General features: G+C 41.1%; 1 protein-coding gene across 11 annotated transcripts in view; it reads left to right on the top strand.

Moving 5' to 3' along the window:
* The window catches only part of GON4L (gon-4 like), a 75,222-nt gene that overhangs the window by 9,246 nt on the left and 43,884 nt on the right, over nucleotides 1–22,092 (top strand). For 6 of the 11 annotated variants that reach the window (XM_086693363.1, XM_086693362.1, XM_086693365.1 and 3 more), the window contains exons 3-8: nucleotides 2,198–2,383; nucleotides 17,599–17,792; nucleotides 18,487–18,561; nucleotides 18,744–18,794; nucleotides 21,486–21,551; nucleotides 21,858–21,953. In XM_086693363.1, coding sequence (XP_086549489.1) covers nucleotides 2,198–2,383; nucleotides 17,599–17,792; nucleotides 18,487–18,561; nucleotides 18,744–18,794; nucleotides 21,486–21,551; nucleotides 21,858–21,953 — 668 coding nt within the window. The remainder of the gene's footprint in view (nucleotides 1–2,197; nucleotides 2,384–17,598; nucleotides 17,793–18,486; nucleotides 18,562–18,743; nucleotides 18,795–21,485; nucleotides 21,552–21,857; nucleotides 21,954–22,092) is intronic. The other 5 variants (XM_086693371.1, XM_086693372.1, XM_086693367.1 and 2 more) reach the window with 2 other exon arrangements.

Raw genomic sequence — 22,092 nt, 5'->3', positions numbered from 1 at the left:
CTGTGTCTCTCTCACTCTTCTCAGCTTCCGTTTCTAGGGGCTTTCAGCCTCCAGCACACGGACAGAGGGAAGGAAAAGCGGGGGGCCTGTGGGGGTTCTCTGAGAGGAGAGTTAAGTTGAGAAGCAACATGATTGGGTAATAGGAAAGGAACGTTTTTGGGGTGTCTGGCTGCCTTAGTTGGAAGAGTGTGTGACTCTTGATCTTGGGGTCGAGTTTGAGTCCTTTGTTGGGTGTAGAGGTTACTTAAATACAACTGAAAAAATAAAAAAGAAAAGTAAAAAGGAACATTTTCTCTATGTAGAGACTGGTGCAGCCTATAAACGGTAGGGACAGTGTTAGAGTAGTTCCAGATGTGTTTTCCGTAGTAAAAGTAGCGATGGAAACTAGCTACCAAAGTGAGCTTCTCGTATGTTTGTTTAAAACGTCTTTTATGTTGGTTCAGTTTTGAAATGTTGACACCATTAACCTAAAAATTATGAAGATTGTTGATTAAATGAGAGCACTATGTTGGGGCATCTGGGTGGCTCAGTTGGTTAAACATCTGACTTCGGCCCAGGTCATAATCTCTTGGTTCACGAGTTCGAACCCTGCATCAGGCTTGTGCTGACAGCTCAGAGACAACCTGGAGCCTGCTTTGGATTCTGTGTCTCCTTCTCTCTCTCTCTCTGCCCCTCCCTGCACACGCTCTGTCTCTTTCTCTCTCTCAAAAATAAATAAACATTAAAAAAATTTTTTTTTAAAATGAGAGCACTATGCTGTGCTGTTGATTGAAGTTCTCTTTTCTAAGGTATTTGACTGAGAGGAACTTTTGATTTGACGGACTCAGGGCTTCACTTCTTGTCCAGTCCCCGTTAAAAGCAAAAGCTCTCAGACGTTTTGACGTCATGGAGTAACCATGGGCTCCAGAAATGGAGGACGGAAGATTGAAGAGTAAACGCAGTCAATGATTGATTCATACTTAATTTAAAACTAAAACTTCTTTTCTTTGTTGGAGTGTGGAGGGTGGTCCGGTTTCAAATCCTGTTTACGCCAGTTGAACCTGGCCATGTTGATGAGGTAGTAGTCTAGAGAATAGAGGCTACTTTGGGTAGAGCTCAGTGATAAACAACCTGATCTTTTTTTGAAAAAAAAATTTTTATTTTATGAGATCTTCCTTCTTAATGGATTTCTTAAAAATGTTTATTTAATTTTGAGAGAGAGCGAGCTGGGGAGGGGCAGAGAGAGAGGGACAGAGGATCCAAAGCGGGCCCTGAGCTGTCAGTACAGAGCCTGACACGGGGCTCGAACCCACAAACTGCAAGATCATGACCTGAGCCAAAGCTGGACGCTTAACCAACTGAGCCACCCAGGCGCCCCTAAAAATTTTTGACTTTATGATATGCAGACGTGGAAGAACTTCATAAATACAGAGGGTGCATAGTGAAAAGTTAGGCACCCCTTCACTCTGTCCTCTGGACCCCAGGTCTTTGTCTTAGAAGCAGGCAGGCAGTTCAGCAGTCCCTTGTGTATAGTCTGTAGATCTTCCGCCCGTACACAAGCCTGTATGTATTCTTCTTGTCGTGACAACTTGGTTCTAATGTTTACTTTTGATACAAATGCTGTATCAAAAAAGAAATGCTTTGCTTTTCGAACACCCCATCTTCCCCAGAAGAAGGAACGATGGCACTGATGAAGAGTTGAGATGAAAAGGAGAAAGTTGTCTAGTGAACCATAGAATCAACCACGTATTTATAATTTGATGGTGGTTTTTCCTCAACTGCTCTGTAAAATTTACAGAGTCAGAAAGTTCAGGACATTTTGTAATGGATATCATTTATAGAGATTAAATGTGGTGTTAATGATTGTCCATATAAAATGTCCCTTTGTCATCAGAAGTATAACACCCCCCACCCCACAATTATGGTTCTGATTTCTCCATAGGAAAAAAATGCATACCTCAAAGCATATTAGAAGTAGAAAGACCTTAGCAATTATCTGGTTCAGCTCCCTGACATTAGGTGAGCAAATTGGATCTGAGCTTTGATTTCGGTATTTTTCTTAGGATACTGTCTTTAAGAGAGAGGAATACCTATGTGGTATGTGCATCATTAATGAAATTACCCAGCTGAAGAGGACTTTATAACAAAATGCTGATTTCTGCAACCTGGTATGATTGCAAATGGGCACAGTGTGGAGCAACCCTTGTGATTCTTCCAGGAAAACCTCAGTCTGGAGGGGAGATGCCTTCACTGCCTCTAGGCGCCCACTCTGCCAAACCGGGAGCCCTGCCTGGGAAGTCCCCTCCGTCACATGTCTGTGCCTGTCCCCAAGAGAAGCCACTTGGGACTCTGGCTCCGCAAGCTGAGGATGAGACAGAGGACGGCGGACTCTTCATTCCGATGGGTAGGCTTTGTTTCTCTTTTTTTCTTTTTTAATTAAAAAAAAAATCCTCTCTATTGAAGTATAGTATGAAGCACAATGTGGAGAAAACTGCACGTATCTTAAGAGATCCAAGTTCACTGAATTTCAGAGATTGCAAACACCCATGCAAGCAGGAACTGGATCAAAAACAGAATATTACCTGCACCCAGGACCCTCCCTTTCAGTTACTACCAACACCCCACCCCTGTGGGACCATTATTCTGACTTCCTGGTTCACCTGTTTTGTACTTTATGCGTGGAATCATATGTATGTGTGTTTTGTGACTGCCTTTTTCCACTTGTGTTGTCGTGTTATGAAATTGGCCCCCGTTGCTGCACGTACTTGTGGATTGCTCGTTTTCATTGCTGTGTAGTAGCCTGTTGGAGTGTTCTACTAGTTCTTAATCCATCAGCTCTTACCGGGCATTAGGATGGTTTCTAGTTGCAGGCTACTCTGACTGGTGCTGCCGTGGATGTTCCTGTTGCAGGTGTCTGGGTGAGCATCTGCACCTGATTTTCCTTGGGTGTAATTGCTAGGTCATAGGATTAGGCCTCTTTACATTTGTTTGAAATATTGTATGTAAAAAAAATTTTTTTTTAATATTTATTTTTGAGAGAGAGAGAGAGAGATCGCGAGTGTGAGCGGGGGAGGGGCAAAGAGAGAGGGAGACACAGAATGCTAAGCAGCTCCGGGCTCTGAGCGGTCAGCAACAGAGCCCGACGCAGGGCTTGAACCCACAAGCTGTGAGATCATGACCTGAACCGAAGTTGGATGCTCAACTGACTGAGCCACCCAGGTGCCCCTAAATATTGTATTTTTTTATTGTGAATTATAACACATACACACAAGTGAATAAAGACTTCTAGGGGCACCTGGGTGACCCAGTCGGTTAAGTGTCTGACTCTTGATTTCAGCTCAGGTCATGATCTCACGGTTGTGTGATCAAGCCCCTGTGCTGACTGTGGAGCCTGCTTGAGAGTCTCTCTCTCTGCCTCTCTCCTGCTCGAGCTTTATCTTTCAAAACAGATAAACATTTTTTAAAAATTAAAAAAATTATGTAACAGCCACCACCATCAGCATATGGGATGTCTCTCTGACCGCAGAAGTTCTCTCATTCCCCTCTGCAGGCCTTCATCCTCCGCCCTTGGCACCTGCCAGTCTCCCTTCTGTTCTGGCAGGTTCCCGTTTTCTACGGTGTTATCACGCATGTGGTGTCATACAGTACGGAGCCTTGCGCATCTGGTATCTTTCACCTAGTCTGATGCCTTTGAGATTCATTCGTGCTTTCATCGCTGAGTAGTATTCATTCTGTTCCAACGAAGGACCACAGTTTGTTTACCTGTTCACCAGTTGATGGGCATTTGGATTGTTTCCAGGTTTTGCCTGAAACTGCTATAAATATTCACATGTAGGTCTTTGATAGACATAAATTTTCATTTTTCTGGGGTAAATAACTAGGAGTGTCATTGCTGGGGCTTATGGTTTATGTTTAACTTTGTAAGAAACTGCTGAACTGTGTTCCAGGGTGGCCGGACCATCTTACACTCCCACCTGCAGTATGTGAGATTTGCAGCTGATAGCCTCCAGCCAGCCGCTGTCAGACGTTTAATTTTATCCGTTCTAGTAGGTGTATTTCCTCCTGGTTTTCAATTGCATTTCCCCAAGGAATAATGCTACAGAGCATATTTTCATGTGTTTATGGCCATCTGTAGATCATTTTTGGTGAAATGTTAGTTCATTGTTCTGTTGTTTGCCTTCATTCCTTTTGTAATTAGTACATATCTTGCAGGAAATACTTTAAAACTATGCATCTATCCTGTTCATTTTCAAATCTTTGTCCACTAATTTTAGCATCCATTGGTAGATTGCCTGTAACAGGCTTTTTTTTTTTTTTTTTTAATTTTATGTATTTATTTTGAAAGAGAGAGAGAGAGAGAACCAGCAGGGGAGGGGCAGAGAGAGGGAGGGATCCAAAGCAGGCTCTGTGCTGACAGCAGAGAGCCTATCGCGGGGCTCAAACTCACAAACCATGAGATCGTGACCTGAGCCAAAGTTGGATGTCCAACTGACTGAGCCACCTAGATGCTCCATTACTGTGTTCTTCTAATGGCAATTTTTTATTTCTCTCATGCCTTCTACTTCTATTAATTGGGATTTTCTATAAAGAAGAGCTGTCCTGGGGCACCTGGGTGGCTCAGTCAGTTAAGTAAGTGTCCGCCTCTTGATTTTGGCTCAGACAGGTCATAATCCCATGTTTCAGGAGTTCATGAGTTTGGGCCCTGCATTGGGCTCTGCACTGATAGCATGGAGCCTGCTTGGGATTCTCTCTCTTCCCCCCACCTCTCCCTTGCTCACACATGCTCTCACTCTCTTTCCCTGAAAAGAAATAAACTTTAAAGAGGACCTGTCCCTTCTTCATTATTTATTTATTTTTTCAATTTTTATGTGAGTGTGGACTGAGATATTTATTTTATTATTTGAGTTACAATGCAGTACTGTCGTTACCTTGCTCACGTTGTTTTACTGTTAGCTACAGGGAGATACTCCAGGATTTATTTTTGTGGAATATGGTTTTGGTGTCATATCAAGGAACACTGCCTAATCCTGGGGCACCCGGCTGGCTCAGTTGGGGAACCTCGAGACTCTGGATCTCAGAGGGTTGTGAGGTCGAGCTGCACACTGGGAGGAAAGCAGACTTAAAAAAAAAAAAAATGATTTAAAAAAGAAAAGGAACTCTGCCCAAACTGAGGTCACAGAGTTTCTTTTCTGCAAGTTGTATGGTTTTACATATTACATTTAGGTGTATGAACCATGTTGAGTTAATTTTTGTATCATCATGTGTGAGGTATGTTTGAGACTCTTTTGCATGTGGATGTTCACTTATTTCAGCACTATTTTTGGAAAATATTTTTTCTCCATTTAATTACCTTTGCACATAGGGCACCTGGGTGGCTCAGTCGGTTTGTCGTCCGACTTTGGCTCAGGTCATGATCTTGCAGTTTGTGAGTTCGAGCCCTGCGTTGGGCTCTGTGCTGACAGCTTGGAGCCTGGAGCCTGGAGCCTGCTTCGGATTCTGTGTCTCCCTTTTTCTCTGCCCCTCCCCCATTCACACTCTGTGTCTGTCTCTCTCAAAAATAAATAAAAAAAAAACATTTAAAAAATTAAGAAAAAATAAGTTACCTTTGCACCTATGTAAAAAAATCACTTGGCCGTATTAGTGTGGACTTTTCTGGACTCTGTTCTGTCCCACTGATCTGTGTGTCTGACCTTTCACCAACACCACACAGGCTCGATCAGTATAACTTCACAGGGAGTGTCGAGGTCGGGTAGTATGAATCTTCACTTTGTCCTTTTTATTTTTTTTTATTATTTTTAATGTTATTTTTGAGAGAGAGAAAGAGAGAATGCGTGTGCACAAGCCGGGGAGAGGCAGAAAGAGAGAGAGACACAGGATCTGAAGCAGGCTCCAGGCTCTGAGCTGTCAGCACAGAGCCCGACGTGGGGCTCGAACTCAGGAACCACATGATTATGACCTGAATGGAAGTTGTATGCTTAACTGACTGAACCACCCAGGTGCCCGCCCCCCCCCCCCCCCCCGCCTTTTTAAAACAAGGTTATTAAACTATTCTAGGTCATTTGCATTTCCATGTAAATTTGAGAATTGGATTGTTATTTTCTTCAAAAATACTTGCTGAAATACTGATTGGAAATGAATCTGTGGATCAATTTGGGAAGAAAGTTGTCATCTTAACAGTATTGAGTCTACTAATCCGTAGCAAGATACATATATTTATTTAGACGTTTAAAAATTTCTCTCAGCAGTATTTTGTAGTTTTTACCATATACATTTTTCACTTACATTTTTTTTTTTTTAAATTTTTTTTTTTCAACGTTTATTTTATTTATTTTTGGGACAGAGAGAGACAGAGCATGAACGGGGGAGGGGCAGAGAGAGAGGGAGACACAGAATCGGAAACAGGCTCCAGGCTCTGAGCCATCAGCCCAGAGCCCGACGCGGGGCTCGAACTCCCGGACCGCGAGATCGTGACCTGGCTGAAGTCGGACGCTTAACCGACTGCGCCACCCAGGCGCCCCATTTTTCACTTACATTTTAGATTTATGAAACATGCTTTTTTTTTTTTTTATGCTTATGTCAGTTTTTCTTTTCAACTTCTAGTTTGTTGCCAACATACAGATAGAGTAGGCTTGGGTATATCAGTATATCTTGTGGCTTTGCTATAAATTCATTTATTAGCTGTATATACTTTATAGATTCTTTTTTGTTTTTATTTTATTATTTTTTAATGTTTATTTATTTTTGAGAGAAAGAGTGCAAGCGGAGGAGGGACAGACAGAGGGGGAGACGTAGAATTGGAAGCAGGCTCTAGGTTCTGAGCTGTCAGCACAGAGCCTGACATGGGGCTCGAACCCACGAACAGAGAGATAATGACCTGAGCCGAAGTCAGATGCTCAACCAACTGAGCCACCCAGGTGCCCCCATTCTTTTTTGTTTTTGAAGAGTTTATTTGTTTTGAGAGAGAGGGAGAGAGAGAATCCCAAGCAGGCCCTGCGCTCACAGTGCAGTGAGATCGTGACCTGAACTGAAATTGAGTCAGACGCTTAATGGACTGAGCCACCCAGGCACCCTTACTTTATAGATTCTTTAACAATTTCTTACAGAGATAATTATGTCATCTGAGAAGAAGGGGTTTTTTTTGACCTTCGTTTCTCTTTCTTCCTCTTCTTCCCTTTATATCTCCCTCCCTCTTTCTCTTCCTTTCCATTTGTCAGTCCCCCTTTACTGTGTACAACCCTGAGGGGAAGTGGCGAGAGGGGTCGTCTTTCCTGTGTTCCTGGTCTCAGGGAAGTATGTTCCGTCTTTCACCGTGGAGCTGAAGCTGGTTTTTGGCTGTGGTGTATTGGATTGAGGAAGTTCTCTACTGTTCCCAGTTGCTGAGAGTTTTTATGGTGAATTGATGTTAGATTTTGTGAAAAGCTTTCTCTGCCTCTATTGAGATTGTCTTTTGTTTTGTTTTTGCTTTTGATCTGTTGATATAGTGAATTATATTGATTGATTTTCAAATTTGAAAGCAATTTTGCATTTCTGGGGTAAGCCACACCTTTTGGCCATGATATATTACCCTTTTTATACATTGCTGGATTTGATTTGCTAGTATTTTAAAGATTTTTGTATCTGTGGTCAATAGTTTTCTTGTACTGTCTTTGTATGGTTTGATATTGGGGTCATGCTGAGTTGGGAAGTGTTCCCTTTTTGTGCTTTTGTTTTTGGAAGAGCGTGTGTGAATTGGTATCACTTCTTCCTTTTTTTTAATATTTATTTTTTTATTTTGAAAGAGAGAGTACATACGCATGAGCTGGTGAGGGGCAGAGAGATTGAGAGAGAGATTGAGAGAGAGAGAGAGAGAAAATCCCCTGGTAGGCTCTGTGCCGCTAATGCAGAGCCCATGGGGCTCGAACCCATGAACTGTGAGATCATGACCTGAGCCAAAGTTGGATGTTTAATTGACAGCCACCCAGGTGTCCCTACAGTTGGTATCTTTCAAGGTACTTGTCTGTTTCGTCTACCTTGTCACATTTATTGGCATAAATGTTTTCATAATATTCCTTTGTTATCTTTCTATTATCTGTAGGGTCTGCAGCGGTGTCTGTTCTTTTATTCTTGATACTGGTGATTTGTGTCTTTTTCTTAACCACTCTGGCTAGACGGTTTTCAGTATTCATCTTTGAATTCAAAGGACAAGCTTTTGATTTCATTAATTTCTCTATTTTTCTGTTTTCTATTTCATTGATTTTTGTCTGTTTTCTTTCTCCTTGCTTTGGGTTTAATTTGGTCTTTTTCTGGTTTTCTTAAAGTGGAAGCTTAGATCACTGATTTGAGACTTTTCTTATTTTTTAATAGTACTTAATGTGTCACTTTCCTGTTAAACACTTGTGTTAGCTGTGCCCCGCAAATTTTGTTTGATACGTTATATTTCATGGACTTCAGTTGACAATATTTTCTAATTTCCTTTGGGATGTCTTCTTTGACCCACAGATTATTCAGAAGTGTGTAGTTTTATTTCTAAATATTTGGAGAATTTCCAGCTATCTTTCTGTTACTGATTTCTAATTTAATTCTCTTGAGTTCAGGTCCTATTTTGTATCATTTCATTCTTTTTCTGTTTATTGAGGTTTATTTTAGGGCCCAGAATGTACTCTCTCTCTCTTTTTTAAAAAAATTAAAAAAAAAAAAATTTTTTTTTTTTTTTAACGTTTATTTATTTTTGAGACAGAGAGAGACAGAGCATGAACAGGGGAGGGTCAGAGAGAGGGAGACACAGAATCTGAAACAGGCTCCAGGCTCTGAGCTGTCAGCACAGAGCCCAACGCGGGGCTTGAACTCACAGACTGTGAGATCATGACCTGAGTCGAGGTCGGCCACTTAACCGACTGAGCCACCCAGGCGCCCCTTTAAAAATTTTTTAGTGTTCTATTTATTTTTGAGAGAGAGAGAGAGAGAGACAGAGCATGAGTGGGGCAGGAGCAGAGACAGAGAGGGAGACACAGAATCCCAAGCAGGCTTCAGGCTCTGAGCTGTCAGCACAGCCCAACGCGGGGCTTGAACTCACGAACTGTGAGATCATGACCTGAGCCGAAGTCGGATGCTTAACTGACTGAGCCACCCAGGCACCCTGAGAATATAATCTTTGTGGTAGCTCTTCCATATGTATTTGAAAAGAATATGTATTCTGTTGTTTCGAGGTGCACTGTTCTATAAATGTCAGTTAGGTCAAGTTGATTGATAACGTTGTTCAGTTCTTCTCTTCCTACTTTTCTCTTGGGGAAAGGTCTATTTGTCAATTATTGTGAAGGAAATGTTGATATCTCCAATTATCGTTGTGGATTTGTCTATATTTCCTTTTAGCTTTATCAGTTTTAGCTCTATATACTTTTATTCATTTTAAAAGGTTTTTATTATTTTTAATATTTACTTATTTTGAGAGAAAGAGTGAGTGGGGGAAGATAAAGAGAGGGAGACAGAGAATCCCAAGCATGCTCTGTAGCTGTTAGCACACAGCCCATTGTGGGGCTTTAACTGACAAACTGTGAGATCATGACTTGAGCCGAAACTGAGTTAGATGCTTAACAGACTCAGTCACCCGGGTGCCCCTTAAGTAATCTTTATACCCCACGTGGGGCTCAAACTCATGACCCTGAGATCAAGAGTTGTGTGCTCCACTGATGGGGCCAGCCAAGTGCCCCTGCTCTGCATATTTTAAAACTCTGTGTTTAGGTGCATGTACCTAATGACAAATGTGATTGGGTTTTGAGTGTTAGAGCAAACTGGCGTTTCTGGGATGAACCTATTTGGTCATGACATATCAGACTTTCCATGAGCTGCCGGACCCATTTCCTGATACATGGTTCAAGGTTTTGTGTCTTTATTTATGAGAGGTACTGGCTTTAATTTTCTTATAATGTCTTTTTCATGTGTTGGTGTTTGGTAACTGGCCTTATAAAATAAATTGGGGGGTGCCTGGGTGGCTCAGTTGGTTGAGCATCCGACTTCACCTCAGGTCATGATCTCATAGCTCGTGAGTTCGAGCCCCGTGTCGGGCTCTGTGCTGACAGCTCAGAGCCTGGAGCCTGCTTCGGATTTTGTGTCTCCCTCTCTCTCTCTGCCTCTAACCCACTCGCATTCTGACTTTGTCTCTCTCAAAAATAAACATACATTAAAAAAAAAAATAAAATGAATTGGGAAGTTTCCCATCATTGTCCACTCTCTGGAAGAGTTTATGTAAGGCTATTATTTATTTCTCAAAATTTTGTAAGACTTCACCAAGAAGTTACCTAGGCTTGGAGTTCTCTTTGTGAAAAGGATTTTAAATTATGGAGTAAATTCTTTAATAATTTTAGGACTATTCAGATTTCCTGTTTCTGTCAGTTTTGGTCAGTTGTGTTTTTCAAGGAATTTGTACGTTTTCTCTAAATTGTCAAATATTTTGATGTAAAGTTGTTTCTAAAAGGCTTATTTGGGGATTTTTTTTTTTTTTTTTTTGTTTTAGTTTTTAATCTCCATACCCAACAGGGATTGAACTCCATGACACCCAGATTAAGAGTTGCACACTCCACCAAACTGAGCTAGCCAAGTGCCTCAATTTTAAGATTTTTTTAGGTTTATTTATTTATTTTGAGAGAGAGAGAGAAAGAGAGAGAGAGTGAGTAAGTGAGTTGGGGAAGGGCAGAGGGAGAAGGAGAGAGAGGGAATCCCAAGCAGGCTCTGCACTGTTAGAACAGAGACCAACGAGGGGCTAGAACTCATGAACCATGAGATAAGGACCTGAGCTGAAGTTGGGTGCTTAACTGACTGAGCCACCCAGGCACCCCTGTCCTCTTTATTTCTGGTTGGAAACTTTTTGTTGATAAGTCTGATTTTTTTGTTGGTAAATTTGGCTTGAGGTTTATCAATTTTATTAATCTTTTCAAAGAACCACCTTTTGGCTTTCTTTTTTTTAAATTCTATTTATGTTTTCTGTTTCATTGGTTTCTGTTCATTATTTCCTTCCTGAAATTTACCTTATTTGATTTGTTCTTTTCTAGCCTCTTATAAGATTTTCAATTGTTTTCTAATATATACACGCACAGTTGTAACTTTCCCTTGAAGCATTGCTTTCGCTGCGTTCTGCAAGCTATGATGTGTCATATTTTTGCTTTCATTCATCTTAAAATATTTCTAATTTCCTTTATGATTTTTTCTTTGATTTATGGATTATTTAGAGATACATTGCTTACTTTCCAAATATTTGAGGATCTTTCCAGCTAAACTTCTTTATTTCTAGCTAATTCCACTGTGGTCAAAGAGTATATTCCGTATGATTCCTGACCTTTGAAAATTGTTGAGCCTTAGTGAGCATATGGTCTGTTTTATGTGCCCATAAAAATAATGTATTTTGTGGGTGTCATTTAGACACTTGTCATTTAGATCAAGTATTGTGTTCTACATATGTCTGTAAGTTCAAGTTTATTATTTATATTGTTCAGATCTCTTATGTCCTTACTGATTTCTTTGTCTACTGTTGTATTAGTTACTGAATGACATTTGTCAAAATCTCCAAATATGACTGTGGCTTTATCCTTTTTTTCCCTGTCAACTTTTATTTTATATATTTAAGCTCTATTATCAGATGCATACCAATTTAGAATTGTTTTGTCTTCCTGTTGAATTAACTCAATTAGTATGAAATGTTCCTTTTTATATTCTTGCCTTAAAGTTTTCTTTGTGATATTCGTGTATATATGGTATATAGTATTTATATTCTTTTGCTTTCAACCTTTTTTGTGCTTTTATTTTTAAAATGTTTCTCCTAAGGGTGCCTGGGTGGCTCAGTTGGTTAAGGGTATCTGACTCTTGATCTCGGCTCAGGTCAAGATCTCACGGTTTGTGGGTTCGAGCCCTGCGTTGGGCTCTGTGCTGACGGCTCGGAGCCTGGAGCCTGCTTCATTCAGATTCTGTGTCTCATTCTCTCTCTACCCCTCCCTGACTTGTTCTCTGTCTCTCAAAAATAAATGTATTAAAAAATGTTTTTAAATGTTTCTCCTATGTGTAGCCTAGTCTTTTTTAAAAAAACTTAATCCGAACATTTTTGCTTTTTAATTAGCTCATATATTTTGTTTATATTTAATGTAATTTGAGTTTATGTTTAATGTATTACTATATTTAACGTTATACATAAGTTGAGTTTATATTTAACATAACGTAAGTTGAATTTTCTGTTTTCCTCTGTTTTTTTTTTGTTTCTTCTTTCCTTCTTTTGATTAACCAAGTACTTTTATTTTTCTTCATTATTAGTTCTTTAGTTTTATATTCTTTTTTCTTGCACATGTTACTCTATAGATTAACAATATGCATCTTTTTATTTTTAAAAGTAGTCCAAGATTTGATGTGTTTTTATGTTTTTAAATTTATATTTATTTTTTTTTTCAACGTTTTATTATTTATTTTTGGGACAGAGAGAGACAGAGCATGAACGGGGGAGGAGCAGAGAGAGAGGGAGACACAGAATCTGAAACAGGCTCCAGGCTCTGAGCCATCAGCCCAGAGCCCGACGCAGGGCTCGAACTCACGGACCGTGGAATCGTGACCTGGCTGAAGTCAGATGCTTAACCGACTGCGCCACCCAGGCGCCCCTTATGTTTTTAAATTTAAAAAAAATTTTTAAAAGTTTATTTTGAGAGAGAGACAGTGCAAGTTGGGGAGGGGCAGAGAGAGAGGGCAGAGAGAGAAGCCCAGGCAGGTTCCACATTGTCAGGGCAGAGGGAGATGTGAGGCTCAAATTTATGAACCATGAGATCATGACCTGAACTAAAACCAAGAGTCAGACACTTAACCAACTGAGCCACTCATGTGCCCCAAAACTTTTTTTCTTTTTTTTTAAAGTGAGCTATATGCCCACTGTGGGGCTTGAACTCATGACCCTGAGATCAAGAGTCACATCCTGTACCAACTGAGCCAGGCAAGTGCCCCGACATATACATCTTCGAAATTATTACATTGTACCTTAAATGTGTGCTTTTACCACTTTCAAAACAATACAGGAATTTTATAGCCATTTCACTACATATATCTACTCCTGCCTTTTGTGCTATTGATGTTATGTTTTACTTCTTCATAAGTTTTAAATCCCTAAGACGTTATTGTTACTATGTTAGCCAGTCAGTATTCATTTATATTGATCATAGAGCTAACCTGTCTTGTGCTTTGATTCATCCTGAAATTCTTTGCTTTGTTTTTATCTGGGATCATTTATATATATATATTTAATGTTTACTCATTTTTGAGAGGGAGGGGAGGGGTAGAGAGAGAGATGGAAACACAGAATCCATAGCAGGCTCCAGGCTCTGAGTTGTCAGCACAGGGCCCGACATGGGGCTCAAACTCACGAACATGACCTGAGCCGAAGTTGGATGCTTAACCAACTGAGCCACCCAGACACGTCTATACTGTATTTATTGAAAAAAAAATCCACATATAAGTGGATGTTGACAGTTCAAACCTGTGTTGTCTGAGGGTAAATTGTAGTTTTACATAGTTTTACAGTTGTTTTTGGTGGGAAGGTTTCCTGTGTTAAAAAAACAAACAAACATAGTTGTGGCCAGAATTAAAGGTCCTGGGTGTGTTTTTGACAAGGTTCTTAAGCAACTGTTTTCATACATCATGGCAATTTTGGTGATATTACAGAACCCACCTATATTTTTACTGACTTCATCCACTTTACAGTACACTTATAGTGTATTTTACTTTCAATTTATTGGTTACATCATTGGATCTATTTTTCAGGGAATGGCTTGTTTTTAGCCATCTTCTATCTCATGGAAGGAAAAATTAGATTTTCTTCTTTATCTTTTCCAGTCTGGTCTTTGGAAGCCAAAAAAAAGGGGCTTCCTTTTTCTAATTTTAAATTTCAACTCTTTAGAATTCATAGAGTCCGTGGTATGCCAGTATTTTAGAAGATAAAGGATTAGTTTTAAAACAGAATAGCAAATAGTTGAACTATCTGTTCTTTTTTGGATTGACTGTGTAGTGTTTTGGAATTTGAATGCATTAGATTTTCCTTACAGACATACACTCCATAATAAAAACTCAGCATTACAATCAGAAATCAGAGGAGAAATATGTATGCGTAATGTAATTTAGACACTGAGATGGTTTAACTCCACTTTGATTCCGTGTTTATATTCTAAATGTAATTATGCTAACTCTAATGATTTTTCCTTGAAAAAATACTTGCATTTAAATTTTATGATGGGGACCTGGGTGGCTCAGTTGGTTAAGCGTCTGACTTTGGGTCGGTCATGATCTCACAGTTGGTGAGTTTGAGCTCCACATTGGGCTCTGTGGGCTCTGTGCTGTCAGCGTGGAGCCTGCTTAGGATCCTTGCCACCCCCCCCAACAACCCTCCCGGCTCCTGAGCTTGCTCACTCTCTCTTTCTCAAAAATAAACATTGTAAAAAATCAATTTCATGATAAACTTTCATCACAATTCATTTGTTATTTTTATTTTTCTTCATTTAAATTATTTTGGTATTTCATTTTTTATTTTATTTCTAGCGGGGATAAATGTTTTTCAGCGTATATCCTAAGACAGTGCTACTCAAAGTGTGGTCTGAGAACCAGGGCCAAGTTTGAGAACTAGTTTGAAACAAAGTAATTTATGGAAACTGAGAGTGAAAGTTTAGAAATTTCGTAACATTTGACATGATGGCTAGTTCTTTTTTTTTAAGTTTATTTATTTTGAGAGGGGTGGGGAGGGGCAGAGAGAAGAGGAGAGAGAGAATCTCAAGTAGGCTCTGAACTGTCAGCACAGAGCCGGATGTGAGTCTTAGAAAGTCATGGACCTCGAGGTCATGACCTGAACTGAAATCAAGAGTTAGACACTTAACTGACTGAGCCATCCAGGCACCCCCATTCTTTTTTTTTTTTTTAATGTTTATTTATTTTGAGAGTGTGCTCAAGAGTGGGGGAGGGGCAGAGAGAGAGAGAGAGAGAGAGAGAGAGAGAGAGAGAATACCAAGCAGGCTCCATGCTGTCAGGGCAGAGTCCATTGTGGGGCTTGATCCCTCGAACTGTGAGATCATGACCTGAGCCAAAATCAAGAGTCAGACACCCAACTGACTGAGCCCCCCAGGTGCCTTGAGAAGCTCTGTTTTAAAGGATAGTTTGGTTCCTCATCAACTAACTATATAAAATTCTATGAAATTTAGCTGCTTCCATTATATGTTTCCTTTTCTGGCCTTCATTTTAGTGAATTCTGATTACATTTTGTACGTCTAAATTTTATAAAGATTTCATTTTTTGGTGATGTCTCAGTTAACAAACTTTGTTGCTTCTAGTATTAATAGTTTGAACTTCTGTCATTTCTTTGAAACTTTTTCCCCCCTGGATCAGTTTTGCAATTGACAGTGTTACTAATAACATGGTAGGATAGGATTGGAAGGCGGAATCACAGCTTCTTCGGGTCTCAGAAATCTTTGTTCTGCAACTGCTGGGTCGTTAGCTGCAGCCCAGGGAAGATGAGGAGGCAAGGGCAGATGGCAGTACCACGACCCGGCCAGTCCGGGCCCAACCGGTCTGCATGAGAGAGGATGCGAGAGGAAGGGTGGGGCGCAAAGAGAGGGCATCCAGGAGACTCGACGAGAGAGGAGTTCTGGGATTCATGGAGAACCGGTGAGGTAAGAGAGACTTGGGGGAAAGATGTGGAAACAGAGGCCTTTGGGGAGTTTTGTTGTGTGTTGTGTGGTGTAGTTCTCCCTTTGTTGCTTTCTCAAAAAAGCATCAGTCAAGAGCTTTATCACTCTTAAGACACTTTGTGAGGTTTTATATTCCTTTTGTGGCACGTCTTGAAGCAGCACATTTGGTTTAGGTGTCACGACTGTAAGACGCTCGTGTTTGAATTCTACCTTTTCTTTTTTTTTTTCACTTAAAAATCATTATCAGAAAAATTTCCATTTCACTGAGAGCTCTTTTTTTTTTTTTAAGGTTTTTAAAAATGTTTATTTTTAGGGCGCCTAGGTGGCTCAGTCGGTTAAGTGACCGACTCCAGCTCATGGTTCATGAGATCGAGCCCCATGTCAGGCTCTCTGCTGTCAGCACAGAGCCTGCTTGGGATTCTCGGTCTCCCTTTCTTTCAGCCCTTCCCCCACACCTGCACGCGCGTGTTCTCTCTTTCTCTATATGTTAAAAAAAAAGAATACATTTTTACTTGTCTCCTCCCTCCACAATTGCCTAAAAAAGACAATTTTTAATGACTCAGTTACAGTCCAGTGTATGAATGTACCATTGTTCACTTAACCACTCCTGTAATATTGGATGTTTAGGTGTTTTCCATCTTTTTGCTAAAATAATTAATGTTGGGACACATGGGTGGCTCGGTTGGGTGGGTGTCTGACTCTTGATCTCAGCTCGGGTCATGATCTTGCGGTTTCTGGGTTCGAGCCTGCGTCTGCCTCTACGCTGGGCAGCATGGAGCCTGCTTGGGATTCTCTCTCTCCCTCTCTATCTGCCCCTTCCCTGTGTGTGTGCTCTGTCTCTCACTCTCAAATAAATGAACTTCAGGGAAGAAGAAAAATAATGTTGAAATGAACAGTGTGATGATTAGTCTGTGCAGATCTAATTATTTCTTTAAGAATAAGAATTACTGGGTTGGGAGTCGTACACAATGATCAGATTCTTGGTGTGTGTTCACAAGTCACTAATAATTTTTCGCGATGCAAATATTGCCAGGCTGTGGCTTGAAGGTCACAAAATCCTTTTAAACAGAGAAGGTCATCTTCATGTGACTCCTCTCTAATACGTGTTCGCAGAGGGCAGCAGGCCGAGAACGTCGGACGGATGAGAACTTCGTTTTGGGATTATGTGATAGTCTGTTTCAAGACTTAACAGATTCTAATAATCAGGAAGATTTTCCCTTTGTCTGGTTGTATATATGCTCCCTTCTTGTAGAATGGAGAGAACTCTGATGCTTCCCCCCTTTTCTTGTAGAGCTCAGAGTGAATTTTTTATTGTTTGCTCCTTGTTTTTCTTCTTTCTAGATGGAAGAGTCTAATAAATGATGTTAAATTACATCATATAACATTCCAATGGTTATGAAGCACTTCGATATAGTTATCTCACTTAATCTGGTGGCATCCCTGTGAGGCAGATGTCTATATTCGCAGAAGAAAGAAAATGAGACTCTGGCCGAGGTTGCCCAGAACTGAAACACAAAGCCAGGGTGTCTGGTGTACTGTCTGGGCAGTGCAGAGCAGGAATTAAGACTGTGGGTTCCAGGGCTAGAGAACGTGGTTTCAGAGCATGGCCCTGTCATTACTAGCTCTTGGGACAGGTTCGTAATCTGTCTCAGTTTCTTCGTCTGTACAGTGGGAGAGATAATAGTCCTTGCCTCCCGTGGTTGTTAGGAGGACTAAATAAATATGCATAGTGTGTAGCAGAATACCTGACAGATGTTGAGCAAATACCGGGTGTTACCGCTACGACAGTTCTCCCCACTCCACCGTCACTGTCGCCACATTGTAGGCTTCTTTGATTTCCAAGGCCAGTGAGCTGGCAGCTTGTTTTTCATTTACGATTGGCTTCTTGGGTTAAGTTCTGGGAGCGGTTGTTTTGGAGATTCTGATGGTGTTCTCGGTTTATCTGCAGAAGAGCAAGGCAATGAAGAAAGTGAGAAAAGGCGAAAAAAGAAAAAGGGTACCAAGAGGAAACGAGATGGAAGGGGTCAAGAAGAAGGCACTTGGGCTTGCGACCTGAAGCTGGACGACGTGCTGGACCGCACGCTGGAGGACGGCGCCAAGCAGCACAACCTGACCGCGGTCAACGTGCGCAACATCCTCCACGTGAGTAAGGAACGCGATGGAAACGCCTCTTGGAGAGCACGTGAAACACTCAGGGAATTCTTGGTTCTTAGTATGGGAATTGGTGATTTTGTGAGGTGTGTGCGCCAAAAAACTTTTTCCCTCCCAACACGCTTTCTCATTGCACTCAGCACGCATTAGAAATCTGAACACACATTTAAAGAGACCTTAACTGGGAAGGTAAACTGTTCCTCTGCTTCCTCCACTGACTTGATGGGTTGTCCTCGTGGTTGGCAGACTCAGAGATGATAATGTTCACAGTGGACCTGCTCTTTGGTGGGTTGATAGATCTGAAAAGATGCCAGGTTAACGGTTTACTGTGAACATTTGCTGATACTGTTCTTTGATATGTATCAACACGGCCATTTACAAAACCTTCGTTGCTTGTTACTGCTTCTCTGAAGCACGTAGTCCGTTATTTCGGAATCTCATTCATGCTCTTGGTAGCTGCCGATGGGATCCATCTGTTCGCTGCTTTATTACAGTTTGAACTGTGTGCTTCTGTCCAGAACGGGCTTTACCCCAGTCTGAAGCCGTTTCAGTTTCTGGCTCTCATCTGTCCATTCCGTGTCCACATGCAGTGGACATGTGTCCACTCTAGCAGAGTTACAGAGGACTGAGCGTTGTCTAGATTACACATCTTTGTTGCATAAAGTGAAATTTCATCTTTCTCCAGGAAGTAATCACAAATGAACATGTGGTAGCTATGATGAAAGCAGCCATCAGTGAGACGGAAGATATGCCCATGTTTGTGAGTAGTTGCCTGTTACCCTTTGATGTCAGGGAACTGAGCTATGTAACGGGGCTGCGCGTAGGGCGTTACTTGGGACTGTGTAAATAGCTTGGTGGTTGGGGGCAGAGGTGGCATCTCAAAACCCCAGGTACACGTGATGATTTTTATTGACTGTTTTCTTCTCATTTTCCCTGCCTCAGGAGCCCAAAATGACACGCTCTAAACTGAAGGAAGTGGTGGAAAAAGGAGTGGTGGGTGTTCTGTTTTTTTTTTTCTTTATTTAGTTTGGTAAATAAAATCTAATTACAGGTTATTTGCAGGGGAAAAATATATAGGAAGGATTTACTGTGGTCTGGGTTTGCATCCTGAAATACTTGTGAAAGAGAAATAGAGACAACATGCGGAATCAATATCAGAGTTTATTCTAGTTGATGTGGAGGTCTTGCTTTTTGGAAGTGCTGGGTAGATAACCATTCAGCACGGTTGAAAGCGTGAGCAGGGTCGGTTTTCCTATTCATGTTATATGTGGCATTATAGCATTTTTCCAAGTATGTTCCAGGGAGCACTTGCATCAATGTCGCCCTGGCGTGGGGTCCCTCAGGAGTGCTAATGAAAAATGCGTATTCCTTGGCTCGCCTCAGACCCGGAACGGGGAGCTGGATGTAGGGCCTGGGAACATGCATTATTGGAAACAGCAGCTGGCTGTTTTGCACACTGAGAGATGAGAGCCGTTTGAAGACTTCTGGAGTATTCTGGTGCAGATGCTGGGACCCATTTAAATCCTACTCAACAAGTCCAGTATGTGCTCAGCACCTGTGACAGGCGGGCGATAGTCCTGAGGCGGTCCGCTTTTTCTCCAGTGTAGGGAAGATTTGCCTTGAGGACTCATGTTGCGTATTGGTGTTCTTGTCTTTTTTCCGGTTCTGTTCTTTGCAGCTGTATAGAAGAAATAAGTCCACGTGACCTTCCCTCTAGTAGAAGAAAACTAGTATGTCTTTTTGTAATATTCTTTTCTTGCTAAATGTCTCTCAGTGTTTCATTGGTCTTCACCTGAGAAGGCTTTGAGTACATACACTAATCTGATCCTTTTCTTCTGCATGTGCCTACTTTGTCTGTGTCCTTTTAAAAGTATGCATGGAGTCTCCTGCTGCAGATGTTGTTTAACTAGTATGGATTAAAGTTAGGTTATCCCCTCCGTGTTTCAGGTACCGTATTTCTCTTAATGCAGCCAAGGATTGCATTGGCTTGTTTTTGACAGCCATTGTATTGTTTTGTCTGATCAGCTAACCCCAGTTGCATATAGTGAAATTTCATTTCTCCGGGAAGTAATCACACATGAGCCTGTGGTAGCTCTGATGAAAGCAGCCATCAGTGAGACGGGAGTTCTGTGAAGTCTGCCTGACATACAAAGTATAATTGAAAGTAATTCCATATTTGATTTGGAAACAGAGATCCAAAGCAGGCTCTGGGTTGTGTTTACCAACCGTGAATAAGAATAGATAAGTTGGACAGCCCAAGATGTTAGTGTATGTGGGACAGCAAGGACTGAAGTCCAAGTTTCCTGCTTCTTAATGCTTAATAGACGTACTCCAGGACTCCAGCACACTTCCGGATGCTGCCTTGCCCCGCCTTTTTGGATGGATTTGGCAGTAGGGAACCTGATTGGTTTAGAAACACAGCCGGGAAGGAGTGTGGACCGGAATCACATCATTCCCTTTACCCTATACTGGGCCTAGTTCAACAGAGCAAGGGAAGGGGCTGGGACATGGCAGGGCTGAGGAGATGTGGAGAGGCTGAGGCTCCTTGTGGAGATAGAACCCAGTGCCTCTTGGGTTGTGCTCAATAACCCGATTTTCACTGGGTCACCTTAAATGCTCAAGAAATTATACACTCCAGGGACATTTTTTGTCAGCAGCATGTAAGAGCCTTAAAAAAATTCTTTAAAAACATTTCACTCCAACTCTGTTATTTTAAAACATACAAGAAGTTAAAATAATTTTATAGGAAATTTAGATTCCATCTAGATTTAACTGTAAAATTTTGCCATATTTTACTTTATATCTTTATATCTATCTCTTGTTTTTTTCCTGTACTATTTGAAAATAAGTTGAGGACAGTTTGATACTTGACCCCTAAATCCTTCCAAAAGAACTGGTCATGGCTGGCTCTTGGGAGGCACATTTATGTTGGATTTATGTGATTGATTAAAAAAAATACTGATGTCAAAAAGGCTACTGTCACCTATAGTATCTTAGGTATGTGTATTATTATAGTTTACAAATAGTTTTTTTTTAATGTTTATTTTTCAGAGAGAGAGAGACAGACAGACAGACAATGAGTGGGGGAGGGGCAGAGAGAAAGAGGGAGACCCAGAATCTGAAGCAGGCTCCAGGCTCTGACCTGTCAGCCCAGAGCTCAGTGTGGCTTTTGAATTTGTGAACAGTGAGATCATGACCTGAGCCAAAGTCAGTCAACCTACTGAGCCACCCAGGTGCCTCACAGATAGTTTTCAAATTCATTAATCCATGTGAACCCAAGTTGTGATATAAAGTCAGGGGTGCCTGGCTGGCTCAGCTGGAAGAGCATGTGACTCTTGATCTCAGGTTCGTGAGTTTGAGCCCCACAGTGGGGGGTAGAGTTTATTTAAAATATATAAGTAAATAAAGTAGGCAAGACCGATGCTTTTTCTACTTATAGTTAATAAAGTCTCACTAGGGTTAAGGCAGAGATGCTAGATTGAAATAGATTCTTCTCTCCTTTTCATCTGATAAGCTCTGACAAACAATTGAGAGTATACCCTTGGAGATAATTAATATTCCTTGATCCCTGCACCTACACGTTAGGTACATGGATGGCTCTTTGTGATGGTGAAGAGGAGGTAAAATTGAAAAGCCGTCTATTTCGGTGAAGAGAACGTAATTATTTATATTCTTTGTTGGTAGGTAATTCCAACATGGAATATTTCACCAATTAAGAAGGCCAATGAAATTAAGGTAAACTTGGAAGAGGTAATTCTTTTTTCCAGAAAGACTTCATCAGTTTTGAAATCTAAGTACTTCCTTTCTATTTAATTTTTGGGGGATCTGTCTTCTTGTTTTAATTCGATCTTTGTTTTTTTTCCTTTCCATTCCTCTTAGGTTTGACTCTCACGCTAGGAATCTCTTTACCCGCTGCCTGTTGTTACTTGCTATAGCTGCTCATTGTGCTGTTAGGATTATTTCTTTCCTGCTCTGCTTTCTTCCTCTTATTTTCCAAATACGTATGATTTGTGTTTCCTGTAACTTCATTTCTTTCTATAATTTGTGCTAACGCAGCCCCCTCAGTTTGTGGATATTCACCTCGAAGAGGATGACTCCTCAGATGAGGAGTACCAGCCAGATGAAGAAGAGGAGGACGAGACGGCTGAAGAGGTCAGTGGCTCCCCCCGTGAGTGTTAGCTGTTAATGGAGAAGAAACGAGACCCAGTAAGGCCTCCTTAGTGTTGTCGCCTGTTCTGTAGAGAGGAACGAGGCACATTTCTTTGCATAAATCCAAGACTGCGAGGCATTT

This window comes from Puma concolor, chromosome E4, assembly GCF_028749965.1.
Source record: "Puma concolor isolate L17-30 chromosome E4, mPumCon1.1.hap2, whole genome shotgun sequence".
NCBI lineage: Eukaryota > Metazoa > Chordata > Mammalia > Carnivora > Felidae > Puma > Puma concolor.
This window is presented reverse-complemented; position numbering and strand designations above follow the sequence as displayed.